The following is a 16260-nucleotide window of genomic DNA, read 5'->3' as shown; positions in this document are numbered from 1 at the left end:
TATGTGTCTTAATCGGGGTACACACAGAAGGATTTTGTGAATCTGAAGAGATATTTTATTTGTTACAAACCCCACACATGAAGATAAATAAATTGGGCATATAACAGTTTTGTCATGATATTTCTATGTGCTGCTGCTGAACTCGGTTAAACTCGGAATTTTCTACTCGATAATGCCAAGTTCGGACTCTTGAGTGTCTGTACCTGGGACGCAGCATTACATGTTTCTCAGTCAGCTTGTTTCTTGATTGGATACATTCCATTCGTCATCAACAATAACATGGTCATGAGTTGGGAGTGATCGCTTTTCCCCACACACTATAAGTTTTAATCGTTCAACATTTACAATGCTCGGCCTAACCCATCTCAGAGCCAGTTATCCAGACAAATTCAGACCTCAGGATAATCTTATAGGATAATCTTATAAGACATAATATAATCCATTTTTTGCTATCCTTTGTTGGGAAGGGGAGAAATCTGGACAAAAACAGCCAGATTATATTTGTGTGTGTACCCTGCTTTATGTTGGCCACTGCATAGGACAACCTCGTTTTGATGTGATAATAATAATAATAATAATAATAATAATAATAATAATAATAATAATAATAATAATGTAGCTGTATGTAAAGGGTAATGCTTATTTTGAATAAGCAGTCCATTGCAGTTAGTTGTGTATAATGGCACTAATAGGCAGGTCATTGTTTATTTTTGAATTTACCCCAGATTAGTTGATCTAATCAGTAACAAGCACTCAATAACCATAAACACTGTGGGTTAAGTAAGCTGTTGTTTTTTTGTTATTAGATCCTTTGATGATTGCGACTACTCCGTCCTTTAGTTTTCAGTGCTTGTCCTTTGAACTTGTTTTAAGTCGTCCCTTTGCATATGCATGCTCCACCCATACATATCCAGTGATTGGTTATTTAACATCAAAAAGTAAAATGCATTCGATTAATTACACAGGGTATCTCTGCTTTCTAGAATCCCCTTTAAAAGGGACAGCGTTCGTTTGAAGAGCATGATCCTGCTCCACCCAATAACCCCTCACCTCCATCACACACGTAGCCACGCAGTGTGGAAAGTGTGTCCACAGTTTTGATGACCCCTGTTGTTGCAGCAGAGCACATTCTCAGGCCCCCGACGGGCCATGTGAATTTGGTAAAGGAGTGATGGGCGGGTGGGACGAGGGGCGGTGGTGTAGATAAACAGAGGAAATCTACAGATATGAGAGAATCAAAGATGCAGGAGGCAGTTCCACATCAAAAGATGGACAGTTTGTCTCAACACGAGCTTTTACAGACACACCCACACAATCATTCTCTTAGTGCTCTCCATTTGTTCACAATTTCATTTGAGGGTTTGTTCAGTATGAATGAGACACATCAAAGCTCAGATCTTTTCAGGTTACGCGCGCGCACACACACACACACACACACATGCGCACAAACACAGTCTTGTTCATGATGTGTTGGTTTGAACCAATGGCGGGCAGATAAAAGCTGAAGCCTCTGTGTCCTCTCTCTCTCTTTCTCTCTCTCTCTCTCTCTCTCTCTCTCTCTCTCTACCTCTCTCTGTCTCTCTCTCTCTACCTCTTCTTTCCTCTTCCCCCCTCTTTTTCTTGCTTTCCCCCTTTTCCCCAGCAGGTCAAAGTGACCCTCTCTCACTACAGAGAGCCGCAGTACAATTGGTGGACCTTTGAGCTACGTTTCAATTTCCATTCATCTTTCACGGCGTCCCGCTCTCTCTTCATCGCAGAAAGACACATAAAAGATCAGAGATGTGCTAAACACACCATGGTTACTTTTTCCTGTGAAGGAGGAAGGACAGTAGAGCTGAAACCATTATTCGCTTTTGCAATTTGAGAGATTGGTATTTGTGAAGATTAAAGCACCTGTGAATTTGTTGTAAATGAAGTAGGGTTTTTTTTTTGGAAAAGGAAATAAGTTCTGTGAATACATTAATAGTAATAATAATAAGAATTAATAAAAAATAATATTAAGCAATCAGGCAGTTTGCACTAACATTCTCCCACTTTTATTAGTTAAAAATGACCAAAAAAAAGACAAAAGTTTGAACAAGAAAATTTTGTTTTCGAATTTTTTTGTTAGGATTTCGTAACACAGCTAAACTCCAAAGTGAATCATTCGGAAGCATTACAAACCAAAACTGCTTTACTGGAGACTTCTAGTATCTTGGTTAAAAAAAAAAAAAAACAACTAGCTCTACTAGCCTGATTAATTTTATGTTTAGTACCCTTTTCAGTTTCTGTCAAACTGGGGTCTGTTAGCTTTGAGTTTAAAGTCGACATGAAGCTTTTGAGTAAATTAAAGTTGCAGAATATACATTCAAAATGTACACAACTACCATAAATAACCACTAATTCAACTGGTGAATAGAAACTTCTACGTCTTCTAAATATGTTACAAATCACTTTCTGTCTTCTGTAACTTTTTAGCCCATTAAAAATGTCAATATTGAGATAAGTTGTTTTTTTCAAACTGAATATTTTGGCTGTAAAAACATGTAGAAACATTCAGAAATATTCTTTTATAACTGTTTTATAACACATAAGGGTGACACTGAAGATTCTTTTGGTCAGTCATTATTGGGACGTTATATTCTATTTGCCAGCACGTTTTATGGGTAAAAAACTATTCATTGTTTACACTATAAAATGTACTTGAAGCAGACGATATTTGAAAATTATCTCTTTGATTGATGCACAGACCAGTTAAGTATTCATATCAGATCATCAAGGCTGTATTTTTGAGCTGAAAATCGCATCTTAAAATACATGCTCGGGTAGAGTTTATCCAAGCATCTCTGGCTATAATTGTACACAAAAATAAACTTGTGACTCAAAGGCTCCTGTAGGCCTGCAAAAAGAAAGCAAGTGCACGGAGCCCTAGCAGTTGAGCAGCTTTAAAAAAAGAAATGTCCTCTTTTTTTCAGGAATTTCTTGCCTGTTGGAAATGTTCTTCACTAATTTACGGATACGTTTTTCAGCTGTTAGGTCATGTTTTTGTTTTGTTTTTATAGCTTTCTTCATATTACTCATATTATTACTCTTATTTCTTTCTCTTTTGCTTATTGTGTCTGATCCATTGCTTCTTCACCTCTGTTGGTTTTACCATTGAAGTGTTGCTGACAAACACGTTGACACATGCCTCTTTTCCTCAATAGTTTTTGTTTTTTGTTTAGGTTGATTTTTAAGTCCCTGTTTTCCTCCTTAACACTGATAATAATCTTCTTTTTCTTTTCTTCCCTGCTTGTTTTCATATATGTTTTCCCAAATGGCTTCATGGCCTCTAAGATAGCTGGGATAAGGGACACCTGTTGTAGGGGTGCTTTGCTTGAGTGTGGCTGTGTGTGATCATTGAGTAGCTCCGGGTGTTTGGGTGAGGAATGAACTTTAAAGAGTCAGCGAGACAAAGCCAAGCTCAGGAACAACTGAGCTGCAGAGAGAGATGGATCAGTCTTCTCCTCTACAAAGCTTTCTGTCACCCTGTTGTGACTACTGCAGAAAAAATGACCCTGTCATGTTGGGATTGTGGCAGATTAATGAGTTTGGATGATCCTGACACATTTGGAGAGCAGATGCATTTTTATCGAAAATTCAGTCAATTTTGGCGAGGACTGAAATTACTGCTCGAGTTATTTGGTTACTAAAGTTCATTAAAAGAATATATCCGCATCAAGGCTTAATTTAATTATAACAAAGTCCCATCTCTATGTGTAAAGCTCAGACGGTTGTCTTGGGTGAAAAACACAATCTTCTGTCATAACTAGGGCTGGGCGATATGGAAAAAAATTCATATTTCGATATTCTTTTGCCAAATGTCGATATACGATATACATCTCGATAATTTTATTTCAAATAAAGTCTTACTAGAAAGACATTTCAGGGTTAGGTTTGCTAATGCAAAATGTCACGCAGTCACAGTTATTAACAAACAGCTGCACATTATGTGCCACTTTAGTCTTTTTCTCCTATAAGGGACAGCATGTGTGAGTGAGTTCTGTAGTGTGGCTTGTTTAGGGGAAGATCTAGGATACATTCAGAAATCATCTAACTGCTTTTCATGATAGCAGAGACTCTCAAAATCATTATTTTATGACAAAATAAGCTATAAAATAAAAAAATATATTGTAATTCTGTATATCACCAAAATAGAAAACTTGATCTTGAATCTCAGCCCCAGTCATGACCTTTTTGTCTTTCCGTAAATCAATGAACTAAGCACATTTAAAGGCTGTATTGTCACCTCCGGCTTGTGGTTGTAATGTTGCAATTTGTTACTGTTGTTAAGCAAGTTTACAAGGCATTTATCCCTGACGCAGCCAAAACTACGCTGCTACCTGTTGGCAGAATAGGCTCCAAAATGGAATGTACCACAGTGGGCCGAGCCTTATTGGAGCCACAGACCATTTTCTACCGTCCTGGTTTTTGTTGAATTTGGGGGAGCAAAGGGGTGGGGTCATTGCTCACGCCGCTTGCCCACTCTGCGGTCAGGTCCCAGATAGCATACAGATGTGGGCCACTGCTTGCGATGATCTGGAACTTTTGGCATTCTTCTGGCCCATACAAATTACATGTAAGCGAAAAGTGACCCACATGCAATGCTGCAAATGTGGGGTAGTTATCTTGAAAATTATTTGGGCCTGTTTTGCCTGAATTATTGTAAGTCAGCATCGAGTAATGCGGATTTTATAAGGTACTGTCCGTGGCTGACATTTGGCATTGGGATGGCTTGGCTGCGGCCAGGTTTTAGCAAACAGGAGCGAAACACCCAAGTGCCATCATTCCATGTGGTATGTGGGCCAGATGAACATGCCAGTTGTGGGCCCACTGGTCAAGATATGGACCAGGATAATTTTGCTATCTGGGGTATTTATTAGTATGCGGTGCTGCTTGTACTGTACTGTACTGACGTTCTACAAATTTATTATTGATTCATTTTCTGTAACTTAAAACTAGTAGTATTGAGAATGTTCATAAAGCAAATGTGGTTTTTTCAAACTGTTTGCACAGCTTTTATTGTGAAAAGAAGCTGTTTTTTATCTGGCATTTTGGTAGCTATCCATTGCAGTGCCAACACACTAAGTATTTCTGCAGCCGTTTAATTTGCCTATACAGCTGGTTATACAAGTTTTTGGCTGTAGGGAGCACACTATCATTTTGTCTTCATGTGGTATCACCAGTGTAAATCGTCTGAAGGACGAAGTAACATTAAGTCCCTGATTTATTAATGATATTTTATCTGGTTTTATTGCACAATTAGCACAATTATTTCAGTTTAAGGAAAGGCAAACAAAAGCTTTATTTTGAAAGGTGGAAGTTATTGGGTTTTATGTTTGTATTTTGATCTTTTTTGATGATTCGACTTTTTGTGCCATCGGGGGTCAGAGGTTCCTTCAAACTATGTTTATTACCTACACCTTTGCTTGTGTAGATTACTGTGGTATTTAGTGTGGGCCAATAAACTGATACATATTAACACTCAGGTATTTGCTCGCTCACCTTTTGTATTATCCTTATCACAGCACTTTTATTTAAGACAGTAGGTTGACTTGTGCACATTACAGGATGAAGTGTCTAGTAAATACACAAATATTGACTCAAAGCACATTAGAAATGAGAGCATTACAACATGTTTTCAGTTTAAGCTCAGGATGAAACTGATATATTTGCATGAAAATCAATTCAATATGTGTGAAAACCTGAAAGCATTTGGTTAAAACAATCTTTAGCAAGATAGCAGAGATGTTATCTTGGACTTGATTCTTGAGCAAGTGTTAAGTGAATGTTTTGGATTAAATTCATGATATTTTCCCTCAGGTTGCCAGCGTCCAGTGGGTCTGTCCAGAGGAAAAGCAAAGGTGTGTTACTACAGCGGCTGGTACTACTGCCAAAGCTGCCATCAAGACAACGCTTTCCTTATCCCAGCACGCTTGTTGCACAACTGGGACACCAGCAAGCACAAGGTGTGCAATCACACACACCTAAAGCATGTAAAAGCCGTTATGCCATTTCATGTTTCTGAGTGTCTTTGTGCTACAGTAGCTTTTACCTGTGTGCATACATTAAGGTAATATGTTCATACATTAGAGGACTAATAATGAGTCAAAGTGAAGTAGAATCAGATGCATTTAGCATTCATTACAAACTGCACTGGTATATTGTAGATTTTCTCTCTCCTGTTCTTAGTCTTAATGTAGGCTCTACATTTTTCACCCAGGTATCTAAACAGGCCAAGGAGTTCCTGGAGTTTGTGTATGAGGAGCCACTTTTGGACATCCAACAACTCAACCCCTGTCTGTACGAACACTGTGAGTCGCTCAGCACAGTGTTAAGCCTCCGCCAGCAGCTTCAGTCACTGCGGGCCTATTTGTTCAACTGCAGAGCAACAGTAGCTGAGGATCTCAGGCGTAGGTATGTTTGCATCAGTACTTCAGTGATTTTTATTTGTTGTACTTATGATAAGATATCATTTCCGTTGTATAGGCCGCTATTTTATTCATTTAAATTTGAGAATGCGGCCAATACGGCAGAGTGCTCTGTGTAGGTTTTTCAACAAGTCGGCACACGACCATGCAGTGAAAGTGGCTGTCGGGAGGCAGAATATTACAGACCATCACCCCTTGGGGTGACTAGTGGGACGGTGACTGCAGAAGTCATACATCTGTTTAATGGTTGTTTTTCATTCTCTATGGCTAAAATAAGGTGTTTGCTTAAATTTAAAAAAGCTAATTGACTGAAGTTTGTGGACTGGGGAGGACTGTGGGCTTGTCTGCTTTTACAGCAGAAAGAGCATAAATAAAACAAACAATAAGGTATAAAATGTAAGATACCTCAACCTGTTTGCAACAGGAGGAAATAATAAATGGTATAAATTGTCCAAATCATAACATTAGGTTTGCCCAGGAGTGATCGCAGCTCCTGACTCTGGGGCTAGTAGAGAAGCTCACTTTAGGAGAGAGCTCAGCAACAGCCCAAATGCAGTGAAAATTTAGCTAGTTTGTAATAGTAGGAAACAATAAACAGTATAAAGTTACCAACCGACGAGCACTGGGCGAGGCGCGATCACGCAGGTAGAACTCACGGTAAGAAAAACTGAGGGACGGAGCGGTGTATTAGCCTAATTACAGTAAAAACTGATCGTGAAAAGCTATAAATGGACTAATATACAGACGTGAGGAGGTGAGTGTGTGTCGATGGCAAGTCATCATCAGATAACACGTGAATTAGCCTGCCTACCTGCACCTTCTGATTGGCTGAGTCATTTGAAGGGCACCCTCATCAGCCAATAGGGTGCTTTCTATGTCCCGATTACTCAGATTTTTCCAGAATAATTTCAAAGTTGTTGGAAAGTAGCCAGTACAGCTATATACCCAAGAAAATATAGTCCTTGACTTTGGAAGGTGTAAATGAAGCTGCATTTTCAAACAAAAATGTAGAACAAAATTATTTCTTTAGTCAATTAATTTTGTTGTTTCATTTGCTTCTGTGTTTGTTTCCTAATTTTATTTCCTCGACATGTGGTTTAGTTTTTTTTTTTTTTTTTTTTTTGTCTTCTTTGTCATGTGTGTGTTTAATAAAGTGATTAGCCGCCTCCTGTCTCTGTTCAGGTGTCCCAATCTCCCGATTGCCTTCCCTGCACTACTTAAGATGTGCTTGAACACCGTATTGGAGCTCAGTTATTGTCATAGCTTTCTCAGCCATTCTGTCAACATATTGCTTGACAATTTTATGTTTTTATGTTTTTGGTCAGTTTTAATTTGGGTTGTTTTTTCAGACACCAGTTTTAGTTTGTACTTTTTTATTTCCTACCTACAGTAGCATAACTAGAAAATTGCTCAGATTTAGCACAGCCCTAACTATATATGTGCTTTTTGAGATGGTAACATCTTCAGTCTTGTCTTAAAATGAAAGTTTGTCAAACAGTAAACAACAAGCACACCAGCAGTGACCTTCATTTCATGACATGCATCTCTTTGCTTGCATGTGCTTGTATATGTATACACTGATATGTGTGGTGTTCAGACCAGATTATTGTTTATCTGACTGAGGTCCTCGACTGAAAGCCCTGTCTGCATGCTGATGGATGTTTCCTGACCCAGTCCAGGTCACTTTATCATACTGTATACACACACACACACACAAACGCATACTGGATTTGAATTCAGAAATAACTTTATTTTAACAATGCATTCGATCATTTTTGTGCTTAAGTCAAACAGGAGCAAATGAACATGGAATGAATCTGCACTGCTACATGCAAAGTTGCTAAGACATTGATAGAAATTGATTTAAGCATGTTGGGAATTCCCTGTTAGTCCAAGCAGTGCAGCATCATGGCATCCTGTGTTTACTTCTGTCCCATTAGCCAGTGTCAGCCAGTGCCCCGCCAATTCCAAACAGAGCACGATTGATGAGGGCTGTGGCGCTAAAACCTTCCCAAAGACATTAGTTCACATCATGAGGGATCTGAAGAGAGGTGTCTGTTGGGCGTGGAGCACATGCAAACATGCACTACCACAAGAGGAGCTATAGGCTGTGTATAGCAGTGGGGCCTGGAAGAAGTGCATAGTAACGCAAACAGAGTGAAAATGTATTCTTCAATGTAGAAACTCTAATCAGTTGATTCTCAGGTGTGTCGTGTAAAAGTGTTAAAAATGCACGGCTCACCTGCTTTGATAATTACCTAGGTTTTGAATTTCAGTAGGTAATGGTGGATAGCACAAAAATGCCATAACTATGACTTTTGTTTGATGGAGTTCTAAAAAAGTAAAAAAATAAATTAAAAAAAAATCATCATTTTTCTATTTTAGCGATATAGAAAATGACAATATCTCCTACATCTGAGATATATCTAAAAAAATTTGACTAATTTTTATTTATGCAATCGCACAGTACAATTCACATCATACAAGTATTTAATATTATTCATAGAGTACAGTCAAACAGTGTCCTTCTTTACAATTTTTCCATATTTTTGAGATATATATCTAAATATATTTTTTATAGCTTGTTCTGTAATAAATTACTTGTTTTAGGAGTTGCTGCTTTTGTTGCTTCTCAGAACAACATTCAAAAATCACAGTTAGATAATCACTGAATGTGTCCTAACCCAGACCTTCATCTAAACAAGCCACACTACAAAACTCACTCACACATGCTGTCCCTTATAGGAGAAAAGCCATAAATGGAACTTATTGTCAGCTGTTTGTTGAGCAATATGCTTGTGTGGCATTTTTTTTATCAGCAAATTTAACACTGAATTGTCTTTTTGGTAAGACTTTATTGAGTTAAAATTATGAGTTTTGTATTAATGTTGCTAGTTACCAAGGTTACCAGGCAACTCCTGGGTCGACCGTGGCTCAGTGGTGGAATGAGTCGTTTAATAACCGATGGCTTGGGGGTTCGAATCCCGCTCCAGTCAAGTCATTGTTGTTGTGTCCTTGCACAAGGTACTTTACCCACATTGCCTAGTATGAATGTGGTGTGTGAGGATTGGTGGTGGTCAGAGGGACCGATGGCGCACCAGTAGTGAAAGAATAATGCACATCAATCGAAAGTGCTTTGAGTGTCTAAGAAAAAGCATTATATAAAATCCAATGCATTATTACCTCCATCAAGCGCGAAGCACAGAACGGAAGGTTAAGTTTTAACCTCTGTTTATTTGTCAGTCAATCAGCAACGGATTTGGATGAAATTCTCAGGAAAATTGATACATGGGACAAGGAACATTTGATTACATTTTGGTGATGTTATGGCTACCAAAAGGCAAAAAAATAAAATAAATATATATATATATATATATATCCCATTCATTTTCCCATCCACACTGTGGAAATTCTTGTTGATGATGTCATAGGTTCTCTCAATGTTGACAGGTAGTCATGGTAACACAGCTCAGTGTTGACAAATAGTCATGAGTCTGAGTTTTCCATGTTCCCGTGACCGGAGCTTGTTTGCTGAGTTTGAGCTACTTGGAGGAGGTCTGCGCTCTCCGAGTGCTTTTCTAGTTGTTATTATTATCATTATTATTATTATTGTTATTTAGTCGAGGCTTGTCTTAAAAGATGTTTTGTCCTCAAGTTGTTTTTTTTACCAAGATTAAAAAGCACCAAAAATGTTAGTCTAAGCTCTGACTGCACACACACACACGCGCGCGTGCGTGTGTGCCTTATCGCCTCGTCATTTGAATGCTGAAGTGGTTGCCATTGGAAACATACCAAACAGAGTAGTATGTCAGTTTTTATCTCTACAAGGAGTCTAGATTTCACACACACACACACACACACCAGCTTTAGACAGGATTTAGCTTGGTGCCATCAATCTAAGTCGTCTAGGCGGAGGCCTCCCACACACGCACACACACACATACACACACTTGTTTCACACTCATTTACTGAATCCACTCCTCATCCTTTTAACCATTACAGCTTAATTCCTAATTGATACATCGAATCAACCTCAGCATTATAGCTGTCATGTATTTTATCTCCTCACGACAGCTGATTCAGATGAAAAATGTTCTCCAACCCGTTTCTGTAGTTCTAGATTTCTGCCTATTTTCATAAAGAATCTGAAGCATGTTGATTCACTTTAAAGCTGTTTTGTTAAGCACTGGTATGGTGCCACAAGTGAAAGCTTAGGCTTCAACTTTATTTGCTATGTGATCATATTTATTTACTTTATTTGCATGCTTGTGTGTTTGGAAGTATTGTTTGGAAACAGACCCAGAGATGCCGATCTGCATTCAGTATGTTTACAGCCTGTGTTTAATCTGAAACTGAGGAAGGCATTTTCTTTGCTACAGTGTTAACTCTGACAGCAAATTTTTGTTTTTGTTATAGTCGTAGTCTTTTGACTAAAATGCAACTTGGTTTTATCAGCTAAATCATTTTAGTTGAATAAATGTTTTACAGATATATGATTTGGATTGATATTGTTCAAAGGTAGACATTTCTCATGTGGATTAGTACCTAAGTTTTATTATTCAGCTGCATTCATGTGATGGGTTATGTTTCGCTTTTGACATTACTTTTTAAAATTGATAATAAAACACTTGTATCGTCCTCTTTTAGTTGTTCAAAACTGATGCCTGCCTTCTTTCTATAATATCTATTTAATTTTTTCACCTATTTTTTTTTTCTTGTTACAGGATTTTCCCACGGGAGTACCTTCTACAGCACATTCACCTGTACTCATTGGCTGACCTACAGCAGGTACACACTCAACACATACGCCATTTTAGTAAAGTAGTTGTCGCTATAATTGGATTTGAGGTAAATTGTCCAATACTTTTGACATTGTGTCACACGGTGAAGTGTTGGAGGATCTAACAGTAGAGCCATGAACCAATCTAAGATTATTTACAAAAACTCAAAATGAAAAAGTGAAAAAAACACAAGGAAACAAAAGCGGACTTAACTGGTCCTGGAGGTAGGAAGACGCCACAGCAAACGAGTAGGGAAAACAATGACATTGAAATAGCGTCCATTCTGTGACTGACACACTCACTGACAAGACTGGGATTGAAAACTCAAGCAGGAATACCTGAAAGACACCAAATGCTACACAGATACAAATAAACCTACACTGAGCTTGAAAACACACAGAGTAGGCCATGACACAATATAGTGTAATATAAGTCCTTCCACTTTTTTAAATGTCTGATGGTAGAAGAATTTGTTTTTAAGTCCAATGAAAATAAGGCTGGGGTGAATCTTATGGGCAGCCTTTGCTCTTTTTCTATTACCCGTTATCACTGTTGTGATAACAGGGTAATACCCTCTAATAGCCTCATTTGGAGAAGGGTTTGCTCCTCTAAGCATCCTGATCTAGAAAAACAATGGTGTCGGAAAGAATTCTTATAAGGCATCTGAAAAACTCAGCCTTTAGATTCTGTGGTGTTTAAGTGTAAGCATTTAATTTGCTGGTCTACATTCTTTAAGATATATGCCATACCTTAGAATGTGAGCATTCAATGGCCACCTCATTAATTTGCTTAAGATTATTGTTGTTGGAGATTTATCTTTCTTAAAAAAGCAGAATAAACCTTTCATCCGACATAAGAACAAAAAATTGAAACACGCCCAGGCCTTGAAACAGTTCAGTTTGGAGTCACTGAGTTGGGGGTCAGAGGGACAAAACCACAAATGACTGAAAAGTTCTTTTGTTTGCCATCCTGTTCATTATGTGGGACCCTGCCCATTTTTTTCCTTTCACCCCACTCTGACTCAGAGCTCGGCCACAGACTCGCACTGAAAGAGACTGAAGCCCCTCCTCCTCCTCCTCCTCGACTCCCACACTCCTACTCTCTCTGCTTCACTAATTGGTCACATTCAGAATCAACAGGCAGAAAAACAAAGCGTGACATCGCTCCATTCTTCCCAACATCCCTAAGGTCTCGCACTCATGCTTAGCACACGTGTGTGTTTTATCCTCTTCTGTGTGTTTAAATCTATTTCTGCATCATTCAACTTTGTGGTTTTCTCTAAAAACCCGATTTTAGAGCAGTTTCATGAAAATTATAACAATGTGTTTTTGGGAGAGTCGGCTCAGCTCCTTCACCTCCTCTCCTCCCCCAGTCTCACCCCTGTCTCTCCTCTGTCTGAGAGATTCTCAAGCACACCGCCTCCTAATTGGTTTTCCATATTAACAAGCTTGTTTCTTTTGATTCAACCTCTGAATAAAACGACGCTCTTAATCAACATGGCTTTTTTTGTTCCAGCACAGAGGTCAGTGGAGGCTGAACTCTCCTGGCTTAAACCCGGACTGCACTAGCCTTTTCACCTCCAAACAAATATCCTCCACCCATATACATGATTAGGACCCAGTTCATTCTGTGGATGCCATATGTGTTTGTCTAAGGACACGGCAGTTCCTCCTTCCCCGATTGGCTTTTCAGGATGGTTTCTCTGGTTTTGTTTGAGGAAATATATAGTACCATGGAGTGAGTGCAGGTTCCTGTGTGACACCCTGGCATTCCCTCTATGCCCGGCATGCCTCTCCTCTTACACTTCTCCAGACACACAGAGGCCTGTTAAGTAAATCTTAGATGTTTTCCGTTTTTTGCCAATGGTTTGAGTTCAGAGCGAACTTTCATAGAAAAAGAAACTGGGATGGAAGGGCAGTCCACCTCAAAGATGGTAATTTAGCAGCTCACATTTCATAGAGACTGAGGAAGGTCAAGAGGTAAACGAACCCGTCGACACCTCGTAAAAGTCTACGTATATCATTTTAAATCTGCTTTCCAGTTTCCTGACTTGAATAATAAAATAAGAAAAATAAAAAGGGCCATTTTTTAGATGTTTGCAATTTCATTTATTTTGTGTTTTTCCTAATTTTCACATAAAGTCTACATTTAAGGAAGATTTGAATCTTCTCTCGCCGTTTCTTTCGGTTTTCTCAGCCTATGGCTCCATTTCATTAGAAGAAATCAGTTAATTTGTGTCTCTATTATATTGATTGTATTATTTGATTTTTTTGTTTATCTGTAGTGGCACGATTTTGTTGAAATTCAAAGAAAATGTTGTGAAATATTATTTAGTCATAGGTTTATAATTATAGTAAACTGATTGCTGACTAGTTATGTGAAAATTCCTTAATTATTGATCTATTTAATTTATGTGAACCTTGGTTAAGATCATATGCTGAGAGAAAAGGTAACTTTAGGTGCTTTCTGTCTATGCTTTTATTTTCTTTTTTCTTTAGAATTCTGACAAGTTGTGAGTTCACTTCCATCAAAAAAGCAATAAAGAAAATGATGTTACTATAAAATAAGGCTTAGAAAAGAGTTTTGCCATCAAATTTCATTTTTAAGTCGTTAGTGTAAAATGTAGTTTCTCAAATGGGGTATATAAACACCGGAGTTTGCAAAGTGGGCTTTTTTTAAAAAGTTGCTATGATTTAACTTATTTAAAACTGGTAAATTTAGGTAAGGTTATCTTTTTAAAGTGATTTGGTCATCAGTGAAGTGCCTGGCTAACCATAACTGTTACATTTTCAATGCAATGACTTCAATTATTTACTCTAAGGACTAAGAACTCATTTATTACCTCGCGTGGCTTCTTTTTCATTCTTGTTTGAAGGTCATTTGTACATTTTACATTGTCTTTATATCTGCTGGATGAAGTGGCTTACTGGTGGGATACAGAAAAGTAAGGGAACTTCCTCCACCTGTAGCACGCACACGCTGTCTTTTACCATGCATCAAGTTTTCTGTTTGTGTGTGTGAGAAAGAGAAGAGCCTGTTATCCAAACAGGGTTCACCCCGGTCTCTCCAGCTGCGTACTCCCAGCTGGCTTTCCACTTTCTCAACGGAGCTGCAGTTGTCAATGTGTGTGCGTGTGTGTCTGTCTGAGAGAGGAGGCCAGGCGAGTGGCTGTTAAACAGCAGTTTTAGAGGATTAGGGGGTTTTTGTGCACAAAGACTCTGCATGGCACGGGGAGGGAGGGCAAACTGAAGGGGGAGGAGTTTGTAAATGATGGATGGATTGATCGAGATGAGGTAAAAAAAAAAAGAAAAGAAAGGGGTTTGTGCATGTGTGCGTGCGTTGAAGGGTTAAAAAAAAAAAGGCAGAATTGACCCTGTATTTACATAGGTATTAAAAAAATGCCTCCCAAATAATTATATTCAAGCAGTGCAGTCACTTTTTTGGCTACAGCTTTAGAGTATCATGCAGACCGCCTTAAACATTTGTCTGAATATATAAGGGTTCTCGACCTGGGGAAAAAGTCTTTATTGATTTTCTTTCAACTTTTGTAACCATTGGCTGTTGTGGCCTTACAGCTGCTTGAGTTTAAAAGATGTGTTTTGGTAATCCAATATTTGTTACAATTTGTTCAGGCATAATTGGTTCAGGAAAAGATTTGAATGTCTGTCAAAGTAAGAGTTCACTCCATCAGATCTTTTTGCACTGCGTTGTCAGTGAGTTCCCAGCACGTGAAGTTTAGCATTTGTTGCAGCCAGTTCAGTTTCCAGGTCCAGTTGCTCCTGTTCCCTTCTGATTGCCTCCTGTTTAGCTTCTTACAGCAGACATATGCTCCATCTGTGCTGCTTTGTCAGCTCCAGCTCTGGCAGAGGAGGTTGATGAAACTTTGCAAAGTTGTGAATTCGACCCCATTTGTTTTTCCTTTATAAGAATGTTTGATGCATTAGGTTGATTTTATCAGAGGCCACACTTTTATCATAAGGGTCCTCTTCATCTTCATCATTTAATTGTTGATGAAGGTGGCAAGCATCAGATAACCACACCTTTGCTTTATCAGTGAAATCACACAGCACAGTCATTTCATCTTGAAAATGTTTCATTTCTTTTTCCACTTCAAATGCAGGTAATTTCAATTCTATTAAAGATTCATCAACATCCTTTATTTCAGCACAACATTGTAGCAGTTCTCCCAGCTGGTGTTGCACTGATTTCATATCATTTGAATCAATCATGACCTGCATTTGTGACATATGCTTTTTTGCTTGCTTTAAACACAGCGACACTGTTCGACATTGTCCTTTGACTTTGGGTTTTTTTTATTTGTTCATAGTTCATTTGCAGTGATTTAAAGTCACTTGGAAATGACAAAAAGATGCGTCGATTCTCTGTTACCTTCCACTTTGTGAATGAGTTCACTGCGTAATTGTCCCGGTGTTGGCACACAGTGCATGTAACTCCGTTTCAAACCGCTGTATTAGGCAGTGAAACTAAGACTTCAACCCTCCATTAGGGATGCCGTTTCTCCAATACGGATGTAAAGCTTTAAATGCCACATTCTGGGTGTTTGAGGAGGCTTGTGATCTCCATTTGCGGACCTCTAATGTAGTTTTTGTCGCGCTTTGCGATCCAGCGGAGATCCTCTACACCGGTGCAATCCAGGCATTTAGCTCCAAAAATATCTACTTTAAGGGAGGTTTTTGACCTATTGTTATGGCAAAAATATCAAAACGATGTTCATGGGGCACAGAGAAAGTGGACTTTACACTGGACCCAAAAATATAAATGTCCAAGCAATGTTTCGTTTTCTTTGGTTTATTCCTTTCACAAATCGCCGACAATTTGGCGTTTTCTCATTGACATTCAGGTTCAGGTAAAAAACCTTTCACCTTCCCTGTGCTTGCCCCTCCTATGTACCTGCCCAGTTAATGAAGGCTCACCTAGTCAACGTTTAGAATTTACCCAGTGTAAACTATAAAATAAATAAATCCCACAAAAAGAAACAACTTTATATTTAAATAAACAGTAAATTAACC

General features: G+C 38.5%; 1 protein-coding gene across 5 annotated transcripts in view; it reads left to right on the top strand.

Annotated features, from left to right (window-relative positions):
• The window catches only part of plekhm3 (pleckstrin homology domain containing, family M, member 3), a 37623-nt gene that overhangs the window by 11407 nt on the left and 9956 nt on the right, over positions 1-16260 (top strand). For 4 of the 5 annotated variants that reach the window (XM_028436431.1, XM_028436429.1, XM_028436428.1 and 1 more), the window contains 3 exons: positions 5842-5987; positions 6242-6435; positions 11174-11237. In XM_028436431.1, the coding sequence (XP_028292232.1) occupies positions 5842-5987; positions 6242-6435; positions 11174-11237 (404 nt within the window). Of the gene's footprint in view, positions 1-5841; positions 5988-6241; positions 6436-11173; positions 11238-12255; positions 12419-16260 lie in introns of all 5 variants that reach the window. The other variant, XR_003672665.1, reaches the window with a different exon arrangement.

Source organism: Gouania willdenowi, chromosome 21, assembly GCF_900634775.1.
Source record: "Gouania willdenowi chromosome 21, fGouWil2.1, whole genome shotgun sequence".
Taxonomy (NCBI): Eukaryota; Metazoa; Chordata; class Actinopteri; order Blenniiformes; family Gobiesocidae; genus Gouania; species Gouania willdenowi.
Note: the sequence above shows the minus strand (reverse complement) of the source record. Positions and strands in the feature narration are given on the sequence as shown.